The sequence below is a fragment of the Dermacentor andersoni genome, chromosome 7 (genome assembly GCF_023375885.2).
Source record: "Dermacentor andersoni chromosome 7, qqDerAnde1_hic_scaffold, whole genome shotgun sequence".
In the NCBI taxonomy this organism is placed as follows: Eukaryota; Metazoa; Arthropoda; class Arachnida; order Ixodida; family Ixodidae; genus Dermacentor; species Dermacentor andersoni.
In genome coordinates this window covers 44,853,461-44,866,985 of record NC_092820.1, presented here as the reverse complement: position 1 = coordinate 44,866,985, position 13,525 = coordinate 44,853,461, and the positions used below count along the sequence as shown (strand labels likewise).

At 43.9% G+C, this 13,525-nt stretch overlaps 1 protein-coding gene across 2 annotated transcripts in view; it reads left to right on the top strand.

The window, feature by feature from the left end:
- The window catches only part of LOC126535269 (cytosol aminopeptidase-like), a 67,996-nt gene extending 56,340 nt beyond the window's left edge, over positions 1-11,656 (top strand). For both annotated transcript variants that reach the window (XM_050182165.3, XM_055073052.2), the window contains exons 12-15: positions 1,789-1,868; positions 3,809-3,958; positions 9,163-9,256; positions 11,483-11,656. In XM_050182165.3, the coding sequence (XP_050038122.2) occupies positions 1,789-1,868; positions 3,809-3,958; positions 9,163-9,256; positions 11,483-11,544 (386 nt within the window). In that variant the 3' untranslated portion in view covers positions 11,545-11,656. The remainder of the gene's footprint in view (positions 1-1,788; positions 1,869-3,808; positions 3,959-9,162; positions 9,257-11,482) is intronic.
- The last annotated feature ends 1,869 nt before the right edge of the window (positions 11,657-13,525 follow it).

The window sequence follows — 13,525 nt, the reverse complement described above, 5'->3', positions numbered from 1 at the left end:
CTTGCAAACTTTTGCTTTCGCTTTTGTCCCCGCTCCAGCTGGGCTGAGATGCTGTCCCCTGCCCGGCTGCTCTGCCAGCCCAGTGAGAATAATTATCTTCCGGAGCGCTTCCGTAGAAACCATAGAAAACCATAGAAACTTCGATCGTATATGCAGCACAGTTGCCGAGCACTTGGAAACTTACGACCACAGAATTGACCCTGGCGTTGCAATCATCTTAGAAGCTGAGAGAAATCCTGCAAGACGCCTCCTTTTGGAGTCGTGGCATATACAACAAACAAGAAATAATTTCAACTTCTCATTAGGGGCTCTTCTACACTAAAGTTCTTCACAATGCCACTGCCCAGCTGAAGTGCAGACATAAGAAATAGAAAAGTTTATAAGCAACGCTACTGGCTCTACCAACTTGACTCTTGAAGGAGGAGCCAGTTCAACTTCGAAATGTGGAGAATTTAAAAATTTATATCTTTTGAATCACGGCCAGCAAAGTGAGAGCCACACATTAAAAGTGTTCCCCTTTAGCATTGGACAGCGCTGTACTTGTCCCTTATAAAGTGCTTCACTAGGAGTCTACAATGTACAGTACATAATAAAATAAATAAGCATTAAACGATGCTAATTTGTTCTGTTACATTTTGAAAGCTCTACTGCGTTACAACAAATGATTGAGGACCTTAACAGAGAGAGTGTAAGAGTGGGGTTGAAGATTAATATGCAGAAGCAAAGATAACGATCAATAGCTGGACAAAGGAACGAGTTCAGGATTGCCAGTCAGCCTTTAGAGTCTGTGAAGGAGTATGTTAACCTAAGTCACTTACCGCATTTACTCGATTCTAACATGTCCTTGATTGTAACGTGCACCCATTTTCCGTGACCCAAAAAAAGGGAAGAAAAAAAAAAACGCCCTCAATTGTAACGCGCACCCGTTTGCCGTGACGTAAAGAATGAAAAGTCCTTCACAGTACTGCACACCTCATTCTTTCTTACAGAAATACAACTTTCTCTCGTTGGGAAAAACAAAGATTTACTCCCAATGCACGAAAGTTGCGATAAAAACCAAAAAAGCCACAGTTTCGCGCGATAGGCGAAGCATTAATTATGAGGGCAAATATTCTACCGGTGCTAACATATGGAGCAGAAACTTGAAGACTCATGAAAAAGCTCGAAAACAAGTTAAGGACCGCACAAAGAGTGATGGAACGAAGAATGTTAGGTGTGGACATTGAGAGACAGGAAGAGAGCGGTGTGGAACAGACAGCAAACAGGGATAACCAATATCCTAATTGACATGAAGAGTGTAACGAAGAAGAAGCGCCGGTCAGCTCGGCGCATCTCCAGCGTATGAAATGTCACAAAGACGTGCTGGTCAGTCAGGCGCATCACCAGCGCTTTACACACGGAGCAGGTTCTGACTGCTCGCAGGGTTTTGACTACTGCACCGAGTTCGACCTCTTGCTCCTTGCATAGCCTGACAATAAACACCTTGACAAGAGAAAGAAAAGGAGCTGGGCAGGTCATGTAATGCATAGGTTACATAACCGGTGGACCATTAGGGTTACAGAATGGGTGCCAAGAGAAGGGAAGTGCAGTCGGGAACGGCAGAAGACTGGGTGGAGTGATGAAATTAAGAAATTTGTAGACACTAGTTGGAATCAGTTGGCGCAGGACAGGGGTGATTGGGGATCACAAGGAGAGGCTTTCATCCTGCAGTGGACATAAAATAGGCTGATGACAATGATGAAGACTGCAATAAATGTGCAAATTTGCTTTGCTTTCTGCACTTTCCAGGTGCCATGGTAGTTGCACTGGGTGCAGGTGCAACTGGCGCCTTCTGCACTTCCAATGCCCTCTGGAACCTGCTGCATGAGGTGAGATAAAAGAATAGTGTGGCACTCGGTTTGCCTGCTTACCCAATGTAAGTAAGGATGTGGCCATCCTTTTAATTGAAAGTTGGAGACATTTAGAATTTGTAGCTGTTTTGAACAGCAAGCAACAAAATTAATTTGAAGAACGGCAAAAGTTAACATATAGTCTAAATCTTGCACGTTACATAATGTTTTTGAGCAAGACATGCAGGAAGACGAAATCTTTTAATCTTTTAAAGCATTGTCGCTAGGCTTCAACATTTAAAGCTAAGATTAATGCATTGATTACGCAGTCACGCAAGTTATGACACTACTGAAAGCCATAATTGAAAGAGAAATCTAAAATGAGCATCTCCTCATATTTTTTTATCCTTTCACTTCTGCCCGCTCGATGCTCCACTGTGCCTGGTGTTTCATGGCACATTTTTTTTCACTTCTTTCAGTGTGTTCAGTGTTGTTGGAAAATCGCTGTGAAATCTGCTACAGATATTGCATTTACAGAATGGCTGGTTTACTTCATTCTTATAAGGCTTGCATGTCAGGTGCAGTAGAAAAAAATTGGAGAGTAAGTGTAAGAAAGTTTATAACATGCTGGAACATGGAGTGCACCTTTGTGTGTTGTGCACTGAGAATGCCTCTTAGACTTTTGGACTTAGCCCTTTCAAGCTAAGCACAGCCTCGAATGGTAATGCTATACCGTTTTCGGTGCTATGTGTTGAAAAAAAGTGCCCACTTGGAATCCTCTTCATTTTTCTTCAAGCTTGTACTCTGTTTGCAATGGCTACAAACAGAGCGGGGCCTTGTGAGTGGGAAGCTTTCCATTGTTTTACAAAGAACTGCTGCTGAAAGTGCAGACAAGTGTGTCCATCTAGTGTGCGAAATCCTAAGACAACTGGATAGTACCTGCAGTGTGCTGCCATCTGTTAAATACTTGTCAAAACATCCGCATTAAAGGCAGTCGGCACAGCACCAGCCATCTGCACTTTGTCCTTTTGTGGTGTGGTCAGCTCAGCGCTGTCCGCGAGAGCGAATAGCGAATAAAGTCATTGCGAATTGGTTGTGCCACATGGCAGATGCCAAAGTGCTAAAAGCGTGCAAAGGTGTTAATGCCTTCTGGCTCTGTGATCTGCCATCACAGTGATCATTCTGTTTATATTTTCTTGAAACAATGCAGGCAAAACAGTACTTTCCTCTTCCATTGTAAGGATGCCTGCATGCAGGGCATTAAAAGGCATTGCACTGCACCTAATTTCTGCCTGAACTCCATCCTTTGCCATTACTGAGAAGACGTGTTTGCTGCAGTAGGCGAGAGGGGAGGAGCAATGTGGCTCCTCATGATGTGTTTGGATAATGAGAGAGAATTATTTTCGTAGGTGGAACAAGCTTGGCCATGAGGCTATATTTTGTTTTCCTGCAGAATTTACAGCATATATAATTGGTATTTGCTTTCTTTCCTTTATTCATTCTCTCTTTTCTTTTTCATATTAACTGTACTATTATGTGATGTTCTGGTACACTGCATATGCTGTTTCCAAACATCAAAAACTGTTCTTCCAGGACAGTAGGATATGCTGTTCTAGAACACTGGAGAAAAATTGTTGGGTGTACTTTCTTTCGGGTGTATTTTTTTTTTAGAACACTGGAACGTGTTGCTCTGGAACTAAAATGGGGAATGTATTTGACGTTTTATTTCACTTGTAGTTGTGAGTCTTTGCTCGTCCTTGTCGTCGTTGTCTTGAAGTGTGCACTTTTCAAGAATGCAAGCGTGCCAATTTAGCCAGCTGTCCATACTTTTGACGAGAGGTACTGCTTCAGAATGCTGAAAGTACAATGCTCTAGAGCAGTGCCATAGCTGTGTCTTGTGCTCAACTGGGCATTCGTGACTGCTTGGTGGGAGAGCAGGCTCACCCTTAGTGTGGTGCCGTTACCCTGGTTCTGCGCAGGCTGGCCGTGTGACAGGTGACCGGATGTGGCGCATGCCCCTGTTTGAGCTGTACCACAAGCAGATGACCAAGACCACCGTTGCTGACATCAACAACATCTCCAAACAGGCCGGGGCAGGAGGTTGCTGTGTAGCCGCAGCCTTCCTCAAGGTCTGTTCCTGTTGAAACGTCCCTTTTCGTATTTGTCTATTTTCTGCACGGGTCAGCATAGTCACTTACGAGTAGCCTGACTCGTATTCTCTACATATTTCACGGGCGTAAGATAGAACATTAATGAGGGGCGAAGGGCACGAGGAGACGTGAGTACGAATAGGAGTGAGTGCCAGTCAACGCCAGTATCAGGGAAATTCAGTGATGGTGTGCGAGCGGACGTGAGTATGAACATGGGTGACTGTCAGCGATTGGGAGTTGACCCGAGTATATGCGTATGAGTGGATGCAGGTAAGTGGGTATGTAAGATGCTATGAACACGAGTGGGTGTCGGCGAGCATCACTAGAAACATGAGCGACTGCCGAAGAGTATGTGAGTGCACCTGAGTATGAGTGAGTACATAGCCTACAGAAATATTAGTAGTGAGTGAGTGACTATCGTCAACTCTAGAGCAGGTTGTGTATTTACATCGTCCTTAAGATATGAAAGTTTGCAAACTTCTCTGTAAAGAGTGAACATTGATAAAACTTGAACATCTGAGAAATAAATAAATTTTAGCGCTTTTTATTACAGTTAAACCTCGATATAATGAAGTCGGTAAAATCGGCAGTTTGCTTCGTTATATCGAAATTACACCTTTTATGCAAATAAATGCAGTCACCGATCGATTTTTCTTACATGGAAGAGGCCGCAGAAATTTCTGTATTATCGGGCAATCGAAAAAAGCAAATTGGAATGAGAAAACAATTCATTTTGATAAATTTGGGAGTTGGTGACGAATGATTCGGTTTCATATAATGTACGTCGACGATATCTTCACATAGGCAGTACCAATTAAGTGAAGCCAACCATGCTTTCGTGTGCACTCCGCCCTCACGGCTGATAGCGTCACCTGCACTGGAACAACATTATCAGGAAAAGCGCCGGCAGCAGGAAGGGAATGCTTCATCTGACTCCGGCTCCAATGGATCACTGAAACTCGAGATTACGTGACCTCCAATACTAAACGCTCTGGAAGACAGCTTACATGGGGCCACGCCATCTTGGCACGGCCACTCTTTGCACTCGCGCCGGATTACCTTTAAAGCAGGGTGCACGGCTGCGTATGCACTCAGCCGTACTTACAGCCATGTGCAGCCATGGCCGAGATGCGCGCCAACTTACCCCCCACCCACTCGCGCATGCTTGATTGCATTACCGTTAGCTCGCTCCACTCCCTCTTTCCTTTTGCTCGCACGGCAAGGTGTGAAGCCACTATCTTTCTTCTCTAATCCTCACACACTTTCACTTGCACCTAAAGCGGACAGTGCGTGGGGCACGAAATGATCTTATCGCACTTGGACTTTATACGGAACATGATGCGGCTCCATTTCTGCGGTCACTCTTGTCGCATACCGTGCAATTTGAGAGGTGCCTTTGCAAGCAGCCGCTTTTAATTCCATCATTTGACCATCTGCGTCCACGGAAGTTTCCATTTATTGTCTCGGCATTCCTTTGCGGCGGAAGTACAAATTCGTTGAATTGAACTCGCATATAAACACATTTCGTTGTATTAAGGTTCTAAATACATGGTGTTCTATAGAGAAGAGGTTATGAAAAGTTAAATACTTCATTACATAGAGAATTTTGTAATATTGACATTCATTATATCAACACTTAACTGTATACAGTTAACCCTCGATATAGTGGAGTCAGTAAAACTGGCAGTTTGCTTCATTATATGGAAATTCTGTTATATTGAAATTTGACCATTTATGAAAACAAACATGGTTGCCGACAGATATTTCTTCCACGGAAGGAGTCGCAAAATCTCCCACATTATCGAGCAATTGGGAAAAAAAAAAATTTGGATGAGAACAAAAATATTCATTTTGCTGAATTTGAGAGCCAGCTACAGAAAATATAGTTTCGTGCTGTGTTGACGATGTCTTTACATCGGCGGTACAAAGTGAAGCCAGCCATGCTTTCTTTCATGTCCACTTCACCCCCGGCGCTGTTAGTGTTGCCTGCAGTGGGACGACGTTATCATGGAAAGCACCGGCAGTGGGGGAGCGAATGCTTTGTCTGACTCTTACTTCAACATGTCTCAAACTCAAGATACTGTGCACTCCCACGATCGAACGGCCGTGCTGTAGTTTCTTGGAGAGACTACAATCTTTGTCTCTCGAACGTGGGTTTAAAACAAGCGCACCTAATGCTTAACCCATCCTTTTTGCCAGCGCCAGCTCAAAGGCACCTCGCAGATTCGAGAGAGAAAAAAATGCAACTGGCTCTCTGCAACATATGCAGTTTACATACTTTACGCTGACGCAATAGGAGAGTGAGCGCGCAGGATGCACGGCCAGGCACGGCGCAGGGGAGAGTCGAAGTGATGAAGGGGCAGCCGGCACTTGATCGGCATAGTGGTCATAGTCGGGCATAGTGTTGAATTCACGTGTGTGTGGCTCGCTTTTCTGCCTGTCTGGGGTTTTAAAGTGTGTGATGGGCCTTAAGTCGAGTTATACGCCTGCTGCTGGACGTAGAGTTTATCTGCTTCTGAAACGGAAACACTGATCGGACACTGATAAACTTTGACATGCGAATGAGCAGGACAGTCGAGGAAAGAGACGCACCCGGCGTGCTTGTCAAAACAGATGCGCAACGTGATGCTTGCGATAACGGCAGATGACCAGAAGCATCTGCGAGGGCGAGCTAGGACAGGATCGGAAATTGCTGTTCGGAGCCCGCATTCAGTTTCACCACGTGCGATTGGCCTGGGGCGCGCCGACTTCACATGGCTGACGCGTTGGTTGATGTGTTGATGCCATGTTCAATGGCTGCTGAGTCGGGGATTTAACTTTACTAATTTTAAAATGAAACCACTCTTTAAGCAGGTACGGCATAATGAGGTTTTACTGTATTATGATTAAAATGTGAGGGAATGCTACAAAAAAAAAAAAAAAAACTGGTAGCTGCACATAAGATATGGTACTCACGTGGCATCGTTTGTCATTACTTTGATTGCGCCGTCAATGAGATCCCTGTCATCCTTCATGTCATCAAGGACAGGCAGTACTAATTTGGAAAAACCCGTGACACATTCGAACAGGACAAAGCCTTTCATGCATTGGTGATCCACCGTGCGATTTTGTAGGCTGACACTCACTTGACGGCGCCTACACAACAGCCCCGATTTTCTTGCTTGAGGTCGATTGATATGCCGTAACCACATTAATGTAGCACTGCTGTGTCCTAAATCAGGAGAAGAAAGAAAGACTCTGTCCAGCTCACTGCTCTAGAGTGAGACAAAATAGCGGTGAACAGGAGAACAAGTGCGTGAGAGATTAGAAGCGGAGAGGTATGAAAAATTGCGCAGAAACCATCGATGCGGGCAGCAGCTTTCCCTCCTGCTACCTCTGACCCCTCCCAGCAACTCGTTTGCCTGAGGGCATGTTCCCTTTCTCTTTCCTTCTTGTGACAGACGAGCTAGTGAGCTAATGATCTACAGTACCCCCCCCTTTCTTCCCACAACTTGGTGGCACGAGACGTGACAGTTTCCCCCTACTTGTCTTCACTTCTATGTTGCCCGAGACCACACGCCCTTTCCCTTAACATGTTTTCTGGCCTCCACTTGTCCAAGTTCGACCACTGCCATACCTACCACGAAAATGACCGAAGAAGCCAAAGAAAGCTATTAGCTTTAATAAATAGGGGAGCTTGGCGTCTGGCTCAGTTAAGTAATCACTTGCTGCTGAGTGAAAGTGACAGGAAGAAGTGCTATCATGTAGCCTAGGCAACCTGTATGCATCTTTAAAAAGATAATTTTCCAGAGCGGAGCCCAATTGCATATGATGGTCTCATATTATAACGAGTGATGGTGCAATTCGCAGCGCATGCCTATCGACTACAATGCACGCAGGCTTCAGTGGCATGCACAAGGGGGCTCCCTACATGGTAGCAGTCACGGTGGCGCCAGGTGGTTGAGCTCACTGCAGTTTGAAGTGAAACAGAAAAGAAAAAGACATTATATCCTTGTCATGAAAAGGAATATGTAACACATGACGCTTTCTGAAGCTGTAAATTTTGAAAACTCATATTAATGCAAATACACTATTATATTTGCTTAACTTGTGTCATGCTCTCTCCTTGGCAGTTCTTCTGAAAGGAGGTGTTTATGACATAGTGCCTACTTCCTGTTTATTCCCACTTTAACCATATTTACTGCATTTGCCCCACTTGTGTTGTGCATGTATCATTGTGTGCTGGTAACTACTAGCGCTATCACTGAGGCACAAAAGTAAGATGGGTAAATAGGCACCTGTATTTTCGACTATGGTGGTATTGTGAAGGCCATGAGGTAGTGTTTCTGTATACACTTACTTCTTTGTAGAGCATAAGCAATTGTTGATAATGCAGCTCTCACGAGCTGTGCTCTTTGATAGCTGTACCAGTTGAGGCTCTCATCCTGGAATTAATGCCATTACCTACAAAAGGCACTACTAATGTCATTGTAAAGATGCCAGGAGCCAGGTGCTCAGCTTCCATAATGCATGCTCGCATGCTCATAAATACTAGTAGTCCCGTTGTTTATCATCACACTGCTTAACTGTTATTTAACTATACTTGTTGATAATATTAACAGATCTGATATCTGTACTTTATCTGCGTGTCCATCTATGCTCAGTGTCGGCAGGGCTCGGAACCAAGTACAGTTATTCTATATTCAAAAGTAGTGGTGTAGCCTATCTTTCCATGGTATTGCAGAAATAAATTACTGTTAAATTATTTGTTGCAAAGTTGCCACTGTGTTATGTTGAGAAACCTTGCAATGTCCTCTGTTAGCCTGCATTCAAATATGTTTGATGCATTTTCTGCACAGTAGCTCACTAGGTACATCGTAGCATTGCATCAAAGGATTGATTGCTTCATTACTTCAAGCTCTGCCTCATTTGATCGATTTTTGTTTTTTTGGAAGTCTTGATTGAATGAGGTCCTATTACGATCATTGACTTTTGGACCTCCTACTGTATATCATTAGATGGCAAGGTACCTTTGCATTATAAGCTTTATGTTGATTTTGTGATTGATGTATGGATATAGGCTTTTACAACACATGTGGAGTCTAAAATTGTTAACAGGAATCAGGCGTAGAACATTTGTGTTGTTTGTTTTCCATAGGGTTGCCAGTGTTTCTCACCCCAGCACTCATTGTCTCTCATTCCAGGAGTTTGTCAAGTGCCCACAATGGGCGCACCTTGACATTGCAGGCGTCATGGAAAACAAGGATGAGGTGTCGTACCTGGGATCAGGCATGGCCGGTATGTGCACAATAATCATCAGCTTAGCTTGTGCAATGGCAGCAGGGGGTGTAGGGGGGGTGCATTCCAACAAAGTGTGTGATATTCTCGCTTTGGTATTTCTGCTGCCCAAACTGTATTTCCCGCCTGTCTTATTGGTCAAAATTTACAACCACATTCTTGGGAAGGTAGCGGAATAAAATGCATGACAAGCAAACGGCATCTTGCTTGTTGTATTTGTACCTTTCCGCTACTGTCCTGTCAAATGCATAATAAAAAGAAAAATGAATTTAGCTGTATTAGTAGGCTCTGCTCCTACAATACCAAGGGGCCACTCTTTCCTTGAGAGTAGGCTTAGCAAGCCAGAAAAGGTGCAGAAATAAGACAGGTGGCTGTGGTAACGTCTGTCACGACAGATGTTGACTACAAAGTTTTGAAGGCACACAGCTGAATTGCTTGCAACGAAACTACCGTTTCCTACACTGCTGCAGGCCAAAGCGGGATCGCTATCAACTCAATCACAAATGGTGACTATGCAGTTTTGAAGGCTAATGGCCAACGTGCCCACTGAGTCAAAATGAAACCAGCCTTTGCGGCAACCACTGCTGGCGAAATCATGGTTGCTATTGACGCGATCGCAGATGGTGACTATTTAGCTTTGAAGGCATGGAGGCCCACACGTTGTGATGCAGGATGGTAAACGTTACAATAAGCGCACAAATTAGCACGAAACATTCTTGTGCTCCTGTACAATTTCCGCTGACGATAATGGCGATGTGGACTCTACCGGTTCATTTCATTTGAACATTATTGCTGCTCTTGCTTGTTTGTGTCAAGCATTTCGGCAGTTGTGATAGTTGTTCAATGTAACGAGCGTGAGGCTAATTGCATTCAAATCAATGAGAGTTTGATGACATTAAATAATGCATAAGCCTGCTAGGACCATAGGAAAAGTGCAAATTAACGAGAGCTTAATTAACTAGGTTTTCATGCATTAATAGTTTGCTATAGACAGTGCTATCAATAGTTTTGCTATGCTTTGCTACCAATATTACGAGAAATATTGCAATAACTTACCATCAGTAACACTCAGTTCATGCAATTGGGAACAGGGAAATGTCAGCAATCTTATTTTGTAGCGTACTGGTTCATATCCATGGGAGTTTTGGGGACCCCTTGTAGGCTCACCAGAGTAAGTGGACTCCATGCTGGAATTGGGGGTTAGCTTGTGTGCAAAGTCTTTACAAAAGTATATATCTGCGACATGAAATAGACACTGCTTTATTGGCATGCATATAAAAAAAACTATGGCTGAATCGTATGGCTCGTGACATACAAAATCGTATGGCTGAAGTGACATGATTTCCACTGTGACCATTCGACGCAAATTTATACATGCCAGTTGTTCGGCTCCAAATAGGTACTCGACAGGCGTTAGCGAGAAAGACAGGGAGTGTGACACGATCTCCAACTAAGTGTAATACTATCGTATGTATACCAGTGCTTTTGAAAGTAGTGTATATGTTAAAAGATTATTAACTTGGGCCAATTATAAAGTCGGTACGTCACAGAGTTTCTACGGAGCATTAGCTGCTGCGAGAAAAGTACTGGGCAATGTGGTGTCATCCTGGAGATAACAGTCTAACACAGTGTTCAAAGCATGACCTGTCACGAGGAAAGAAGACAAAAATGTAGCACAAGGTGCATGTGTTTCCAAGACCTGGCTGCCTTTAGAATTGAAGGAGCATGCGTCCGGTTAGAACTCCAGGTTTCTGTACTCCACGCAGAGGTTCGGTTCCACCATCGGTCACAAATTAATTATTTTGTATTCAAACGTGGCGACACAAGAACCTGCATACCTCAAGGTGCCTAGAATGAGACAAAGAATGCTGCTCATTGAAAATGGCATGCACAGCATGTGATCTTGCTGCACTGCATGTTATTGTGGTAATGTTTTCTCCAAGCTTCTGCAAGGTAGCAGATTATAACAGATATCAGTTGTGTGCTATGTAGGGTACTATGTATTGATAGTTTTACATTGCTAGGGCTGTCACAAGACAGGTGTAGTTATTTATTAGAGTTCCCTGGGAGAGCCCATCATTCTGCAGTTGACGTTAAAAAATGCTGATGAATATTATTAACTACTCACTGGCTTTTATAGCGAACATTTTTGTTGCGGCTTTTGTTTTGCTTTCCTTTCTGTGTGTGTGTGCTTGTGCATCATATAGCCACTGTCTTGTTTTGCAGGCCGACCAGTGCGCACTCTGGTGGAGTTTGTGGAACGTGTGGCTAAACTGGAGAAGCTTTGACGGGGGCCGATCGGCTAGGACGCACGCCTTTCTTTCAGTCTGCAGGCCACTTGTTGACGTTCTTTATTGCCATAAATGAACCTACAAATAAATGACGTCCTTTTTCACAGTCTTTTGCACATTTCTTTGAACATGCCAAATTTAGTTACAGGATCAGGTTTCCCTAGTACTGTATTTACTCAAATCTAATGCGCACTTTTTTTTCAATAGAACAGGTCCAGAAATTGCATGTGCGTTAGAATCAAGTTTGACCCTAAATCTAGATTACCATATCACCATCGGCATTTCAAAATTCCCACCTCATATGCGCTTCAAGCCTAGCTGCCATGGCTGCCTCCATGTGCTGTAGTACGTGTGCTTAGGCAATGTTTCCTTTGGCTTAGGTTAATGCACTGTCCGTCTTCCCGGTCTTCCCGTTTTCTGTGTTCGCTCTATCAGCGTGGAAGGGCCAACTGCAAAGACATGCCAAGTTCATCTTGATGCTGCAATTAAAAGGAAAGCGATCACGTATGCGGAGACAGACGGAAATCGGGCCGCATCACGGGCGTTCGGAGTTCCCAAAACTTGCGTACGGGACTGGCCCAAACAGAGAAGCGTTCTACACTGGTGGCTACTACGCACGGCTCAGCTGCGCACCCCCTATCTTGAAAGCGATTGCAATGGAGACAGTGTCTACGCATCTAGGCCCACCGCACAGTCTTCTCATCGCTTAAAATCGCATTGAAGCGAGAGGCCACACAAAGGTCAATTTCCTCGCTTGTGCTACCACACTTCCTCACTCCAGCATTTTGATAAAGAGTTTCCGCAGTCATTGATTGAGATGCGTTCATGTTTGCTTGTGCACACGTGACACCATGCTTGTTAATTTAGTTAGTAAGCGATTGTTTAAAAGTTTATGCGGCCACTAAAACTACTATCCTTACTTTTTGTATAGCTGTCTACTAATTTGCTATCGTAATCGGTGCTTTGCCTTTCGGGCAAAACTGTGACTTTTTTATTTATCGCAACTTTAGTGCATTAGGAGTAAATTTTAGTTTTTTCCAAATGAGAGAAAGCTATATTCCTGTATGAAAGAATGAGATGTGCGGTACTGTGAAGGACTTTCTGGTCACGGCAAGCGGGTGCGTGTTACAGTTGAGGGCGGTTTTTTTTCCTTTTTTTTGGCCACGGAAAACAGGTGCGTGTTACAATCGAGGGTGCATTAGAATCGAGTGAATAAAGTACTTGTCTAAAAGACAGCACAAGTGTACTCGGATATAGAGAAAGGTTAGCGATGAATAAAATAATACTTTAACAACCTGCATTTAAATATAAGCTCGATTATAATATACGGGGTAATATTAGGCCCCTAACAAAAAAATCATAATTGTAGCCTAGTACAGTGTAAACAAGAGCACTTGCTCACAGAACTTCTGTTTGTATCTTCCTTTCTCCGCTACATGCTCAAAATCTAGTGGCCCTGGAACATCACCCTTTTCACTGTCTCCTTGCACTACTAGTAGACATTTGTGCCATCAAGGCTGTTGAAAATTTTGCACTTCCTGAAGTACTGTATTTTTCTTGCAATGCACAGGCTGCCACACAGCATAATAATGACTTGATATATATGTAGAAAGATCGACATTTGGGTGAGTTGGTACTGGTTGAACATCTTGAAGGGGCAGCGCAAGATGACGAAGTCATTTGTGTTCCTGCATTCAGTCTTCGTCATATTGCGCTGCCCCTTCAAGATGTTGTATATATGTGCACAAGCCTTCATTGTACAGGAACAGTGAAGGTGTCTTGTGGAATGCAACAATAGTCAGGTACAACTTTAAAAGGCAGCGGCATTTGCCCCTCAAAAGTGGATACTCATGAGCTTCCAACAATGGGCACGCACTCTAGACTGATGTCATGAGCCGGATGGCTGGTGAACCCGCCGACAGAGAACATAGCCATAGTGCACTAGATTGGGGGTAGTGGGCCATGCGAGTTTTCCCAG